We start from the raw sequence: 6,563 nt of genomic DNA, 5'->3' as shown, positions 1-6,563 counted from the left end.
CCTGTGTCTTTAAGCTCCTATTAGCTGTGTCTCCAACCAAAGCTTAAAACACTACTGGACAAGTGAAGGCCGCTATGCATCAGACTGGCCTTTGGACATGAGAAGACCCCTCATTCCACGTGATATAGCCCACCAACTACTCCCATTCGCTTTCCTTATTCTATGACTTTCTAGCATTTATCTCTGAAATCACATCTATTAATTTCACATTCATTTGTGCTTCTACTCTATTCTAGGCACCATACATATAGCTGTGAACTATACAGACAACAATATTTGCCCTCATAGAGCTGACGTTGTTTATTTGTTAACTTATTCTTATCTGTCACCATACCAAATATAATCTCCATGAGGGCATGGATATAATGTTTCATTTATTACATATTTACAGCACAGAGAAGAGCCTCTGGTATGTGGGTACAACAGACAGCAATGTTTGCCAAAGAATTCCACCTGTGACATCCTCACAAAGGTGTAGGGAAACTGGTCAAAACAATTCACCATGCTGATTTTATCCCCATGCAGAGTTCCTCAGAATGCATTGTCTTAGTGCTATACTACAAATGGCCATTAAATAAAGCTTTGAATAAACCTCTAAGACATGAAACAAATAGTTTAGTTATCTTTAAGAGTTCATTTTTCTTAGCCAAAAAACGCAGTAAAAGATAGCCACAATACCACAGCAGGCAGTAAATGCATGTAAAGACAAAAGGAGCTTAAAATATTTTTATTTGTAAAAATAGAAATAAAACTAATCTGAATCAGGTTCTTTCTTCTTTCTTCTTGTCCCTTTTAAGGAAGTCCCAGTTTCTAGTCTTCCTTTGCCCTGTTCGGTTTTTTGTGTCATCCACTCTCTTTCCAGCTGTTTCAGCATGTCTGCAGTGAGGAGTCCTTGCTGCACCAACCTGGAAGCAAGGGATTTCTCTTCTGCATCAGGGCCGAGGGGCTCAGCAGCTTTACTCCCCAAAGCTTTGGTGCCCCGATTCCTTCTGCTTTGGCTCTTTGCTGCACCTGACAGACGGGACTGGCTCTCTGCTGACAAGTTCTGCAAATTCAGCAGTTTGTGTGTCTCTGAAATTTTAATCAGTTTGGTGATGTTGTGTACACCATCTTGGATAATGCCATCTAGTTCTTTCTGGAGCTCTCGAACCAGGCTGGCATCTGGAAACATATCTAAAAACCGGTAGCTGGAAAGAAAAAAAACACATTACATGATAGGAAGAGTTCTTAGGGCAGTTGCTGGACTACTGTCAATGAAGTGACTAAATCTTGATACTGATTCATTCCAAATATTCTGTTCTTGCAAACTGTGTCCAGTGCCTTTGCTCAACCTTTATTTCTGCCCCCAGCTCATGTAAGGAATATGTTGTTATGAGAGTTGCTCACCACTCCTATCTTAAGTGATTCTGATCTGCTTCCCTAGTGGGACATGCCCCTCCTTTGGGAATGACTGATCTACAGCAGTCCCTCTTAAATCATGATACAGACATGAATCACCTTGAAATTTTATTAAAATGTAGAGTTTTATTAAAGCTGGAGTAGGCCCAATATTCTCTATTTTTAACAAGTTTCCAATCAATACCAATGCTTTTGGTCCAGGGACTACTATTTGCATAGGATTTAGTAGAGTTTCTCACCTACTTAACTAGAATCATAAGAACTCTTAAGTCATTTTTGGAATGGGTATAAACCAGGCTCAGCTGCCTAAATGGACAATAAAACACCTTGCAAGTATGTGCCTAATTTGAAAGTGTAAAAGACCATCATAAAAACTTTTGATTTGTCCTATTACTTGGAAAAATGAGGCGCATAATGGAAAAATTTGGTACCTTAGCCATAGGTAAAGATCCAAGACATCGTGGACAGCTTCAAGATCCATGAGGTCTTTAATATTCTTAGGTGGAAGTAATGGCCATTTAATATATCGGCGTAACCATGAGAAGGTTAGGGGCTCATTCCTGCTATACTGTCTGGCAAACTGAGACAGAAGAAAGGAATTTGGCAAAAGAATCAGAATTCACTTTAGTCTGTGACCCTCCCCCCCCCAAAAAAAAAGACAGCATAATAAAATGTTAACTGTGGCTGTTATCTCAATAGGCAGGCTGGTTTCTCTCCTTCTTTACACTTTTCTATATTTTAAAGAACACTTCATGCTCTTTAAAGTTTGTGTTTTGTTTTTGTCATTGAAAGGAATGATTTCCTTCTTTTTCCAAAACCAGGGCAATAAAACGCCTATGAACTAACTTTCCAGGGACTCCCTGTTAACATTTACGAACATTTTATGTTCTAAGTTCCAAGTTACAGGCAGACAGTACCCAGAGACTTCTGTCCCTTCATGTAATAGTCCTATAGCCTTAAATAGGAGCTTGTATTTTGTCAATATCATCCCTTATTATATTAAAAAGTCTTTGAGGGATTTCCCTGAGGTTCAGACTCCATGGTTCCACTCCAAGGGTGTTGGTTTTGATCCCTGGTTTGGGAACTAAGTTTCCCTATGCCACATGGCATGGCCAAAAAAAGAAAAAGAAACTCTTTAAGCTGACTTGGTACAAGGTTGGCCATGAGTCAATCAAACTAGTAAAGAGACTCTGCCTCTTCACTAGTCGTATGGTTATAGAGTTCTGGCCAAGTCACCACTGTGATTCAACTTCTTCAATACCATATCACCACACCTTCTTGAACCCCAAGACATTCAAATCATGCTGCCTCCCAAACAACGCTAGATGCTATTATGCATCACAATATCTATAGGAGATAATAAAATTATGCAAAAACTAGCAAGCATAAGTTTACAATCTTTAGCTTCAAGGATAAGGTGATTTTTGAAAGGTTCATTTCTTAATTAGGAAAAATTATCTCTAAATATTTAACCTAAGCAAGATCAAAACTTTAGAAATGCAGGGTAGTTTTCGAATAACTGTGATTAAATGTTACAATTTTATTTGTTTCAGTCTGGTTCATTCTGCTGTTTAATACATGCCAGGTAAGAATGGCCATGAAGAATGGAAACGTGACCACGTTAACCTGCTAATAAGCTGCTGCTGCTGCTGCTGCTAAGTCGCTTCAGTCGTGTCCGACTCTGTGCGACCCCATAGACAGCAGCCTACTAGGCTCCCCCGTCCCTGGGATTCTCCAGGCAAGAATACTGGAGTGGGTTGCCATTTCCTTCTCCAATGCATGAAAGTGAAAAGTGAAAGTGAAGTCGCTCAGTCGTGCCCGACTCTTAGCAACCCCATGGACTGGAGCCCACCAGGCTCCTCCGTCCATGGGATTTTCCAGGCAAGAGTACTGGAGTGGGGTGCCAACATGCCAAAACACAGTTCTCTTACAAAAGCAGTGGTTTACCATTTAGGCCACAAACAACTAGCAGAAGCCCAGTATGTGAGTATGGAGCTGCTGAGAGACAGAGAGGGAGAGAGACCCATCCAAGAGCCAGCCCTAAAGGAGCTCCAGGGAACAGTTCCTAAACTACTTCCTAAGGGGCATCAGAGACCATTAGCGGAATTGAGCTCTTTTATTCAGTAATAATGGAGATAAGGAAAATCTCCAGATTTCACATTTTAACCTGTAAACACAACACATAAGCAACTATTGGATTCTAGACTCCTTACTCCTTAGTAACATGCTGCTATTTTATTAGAGAGCAGTTTGAAGGATGGTTTAAATGGGGTCAGGCCCATGGGCTCCAGTTCCATCCAGGTCAGTTCTTTGCTATGTTTTTAATATTTGGCAGCACTGCACAGCATGTGAGATCAGTTCCCCAACCAGGGATCAAATCCACACCCCTTGTACTGGCAGCACAGAGTCTTAACCACCGGACCACCAAGGAAGTCCTCGGGTCTTTTAAGTTTAAGCCTTTGTTCCATAAACTTCAATCTTATGCTGGTTAGCTCTCTCACAAACACCAGCTCTAAGAAACATATTTCTTAGGTAAATACCTGGACATGGAACACCTCTAAGACATATTCAAGGAAAAAGACAAGCTGCAGACTACTTCATTATGGCATTTATGGGAGAACACACCCACCCAACAAAAACTAGAATTTCTACTCCTATGGGTATGTAGGCAAATGTAACAGAAAAGGTCTGCAAGAATAGCTGATATCAGCTATTACAGCAAAGCTGATAACAGCACTTATGTCAGGGTGGCAGCCCAATTTAACCTTCTCTAATGTTTTAATTTTGTGCAAAAAAGTACTTGTGTATTATTTATAAAATTTTAAAATAATTTAAAACATAAACTTAGATTTGATCCAAACAAAGCTAATAAGCAGAATGTTAACAGCTATAAAAAAAAAATGGCAGTGAAATGACATCAATGAATCAGGAAAAGATTTAAAGAGACGACCTCTGGGCGTAGTGGGGCAGGGAGAGCGTGCAGAGCCAACAGGGGGAGCAATGGCCCAGAGACAGCAGAGAACACGGCGAGACTGCAAGTTTAGCTTCTGCTCCCTTTGCCCACCCCTTGTTTGGGTGACTCTTGGGATCAGAAGTCAGAGATGTGTCTCTCTACCCAAATGAGTTAAAAGAAAAGGGGCTGGAACCTTGGCACCAAATTCACACAAAGAGCCATCCCTGACGGTTAACAGAACTGATACTGCTGCCGCCATTGACTCCTAAGCCCCGTCCCTTCCAGAATACATGCCCCAACACCAACAAGGAAAAAGTGTATCTACCATCAGGCAGACTCCTTTCGCTCAAAATATTATGTTTAATTATTTTTATTTTAGCTTCTGCAAAAAGGCTACCACATAAAACCAAATACAAAGCAAGAATTCTCTCCCCCTACCCCCAAAACTATCTGAAAGAACAAAAGAGTCATGTTTTATTTAAGTTCTTACACAGTGTTTCATATAAAAGGGTACACTGTCTTATTTCTTTATTCTGATTAACAAAATATTGTTTGGGGAAAATGCATCAACCTGAAACAACTCAAAATATCAAAAAGATAAAGGCTTACCTGCAACAATGAAGAACAGACGAAAGGCTGCTTCTTGTTGATAGGGGCTGTGCAGAAAACATACCTCACTCGGAGACTTAACGGAATATGCTGGATCAACTCTGCAGAAAATTTAAAATCATCCATATTGCAGACAAAATACTGCCCATCAACTTGTGAAAAGTCTACAAAAATATCCTGGGAGGGAAAAATACATTAATTACTGGACTACCTAGCTGGGCATGAATAAAGTACTCAAGTCTGTAAGAGACAATCACTTTAATACGTTAACAGACGTCTAGAAAGGCTTGCTTAATTCACTGCCTCCTCAAGCTAACAGACGTCCTTACCAACCTTCTCAACCTGAAATACTCAGAAAATTCCTCAGGATAAAAGCCCTAAAACTTCTGAGAGAAAGTTTCCACTTTGAAGATAAACTTCATGAATAGCAACTTCACAAAAACAGACTGTCCAGTCATGTTCACAAGGTTAACCAGTAATTGTCTGACACACCAACTTTTAAATGTTTTTATTTTTCCCAACAAACGACTGAACTCATGCCCCTGCATTGGGAGCACAGAGTCTTAACCATCAGGGAAATCACATACTGACTTTTTTAGAAAAGAGATTTAGGAGTTTCTACTTACAATGAGATTAGAAAGCGTTGTGTCAGGGAGATGGTAGGCAAACATTTCAATCTGTTCAGCAGTTGGATGAAGACCAGCTGCCTTGAGTAAAAGAAAAAACAACCATAAGCTTATTTTTTTTAAGCATAAGTTTTCTTAAGTTATTTCAAGATAAAGTCCTATATTTCGGATAGGCCCTTGCCAAATGAGTTAAGGGACAAGAATTTGAGTAAAACAGAGACAAGCATCATATTTTGCCATTTATTACCAACTACCAAGTACATCCACTACGGAATTAATTTTCTGCTTATATTTTACTTATATTCCTAAACTCTCTGGTGATCTGACAGCACACACAAGTACACATAGCGCTTTCCAGGGTCTCAATTCTCTCCATTGAACAAAACAAAAAAGGAAAACCCAATCACTTTAACCAGGGTAAAAAAACTGACATACATATACAGAAGAGAAAATGTCTAAACTGGAGGCCAGTTATCTCTCTACCTGAATATTCATAATGTCAAGAATTGCCCACAGTTAGAGCCAGACATCCTGGAATGTGAAGTCAGGTAGGCCTTAGAAAGCATCACTACAAACAAAGCTAGTGGAGGTGATGGAATTCCAGTTGAGCTATTTCAAATCCTGAAGGATGATGCTGTGAAAATGCTGCACTCAATATGCCAGCAAATTTGGAAAACTCAGCAGTGGCCACAGGACTGGAAAAGGTCAGTTTTCATTCCAATCCCAAAGAAAGGCACAGCCAAAGAATGCTCAAACTACCACACAATTGCACTCATCTCACACGCTAGTAAAGTAATGCTCAAAATTCTCCAAGCCAGGCTTCAGCAATACGTGAACTGTGAACTTCCAGATGTTCAAGCTGGTTTTAGAAAAGGCAGAGGAACCAGAGATCAAATTGCCAACATCTGCTGGATCACTGAAAAAGCAAGAGAGTTCCAGAAAGACATCTATTTCTGCTTTATTGACTATGCCAAAGC

The 6,563-nt window shown here is 40.0% G+C and overlaps 1 protein-coding gene across 1 annotated transcript in view; it reads right to left on the bottom strand.

Moving 5' to 3' along the window:
- Window positions 1-354: 354 nt before the first annotated feature.
- Window positions 355-6,563, bottom strand: part of SUPV3L1 (suppressor of var1, 3-like 1 (S. cerevisiae)) — a 25,241-nt gene continuing 19,032 nt past the window's right edge. Inside the window, exons 12-15 of the mRNA XM_010852208.1 lie at window positions 5,587-5,667; window positions 4,961-5,137; window positions 1,830-1,978; window positions 355-1,187 (exon numbers count right to left, since the gene is read on the bottom strand). Of these exons, the coding sequence (XP_010850510.1) occupies window positions 752-1,187; window positions 1,830-1,978; window positions 4,961-5,137; window positions 5,587-5,667 (843 nt within the window). The 3' untranslated portion in view covers window positions 355-751. The remainder of the gene's footprint in view (window positions 1,188-1,829; window positions 1,979-4,960; window positions 5,138-5,586; window positions 5,668-6,563) is intronic.

This window comes from Bison bison, unplaced genomic scaffold (genome assembly GCF_000754665.1).
Source record: "Bison bison bison isolate TAMUID 2011002044 unplaced genomic scaffold, Bison_UMD1.0 scf7180017864309, whole genome shotgun sequence".
NCBI classification, from domain to species: Eukaryota; Metazoa; Chordata; class Mammalia; order Artiodactyla; family Bovidae; genus Bison; species Bison bison.
Note: the sequence above shows the minus strand (reverse complement) of the source record. Positions and strands in the feature narration are given on the sequence as shown.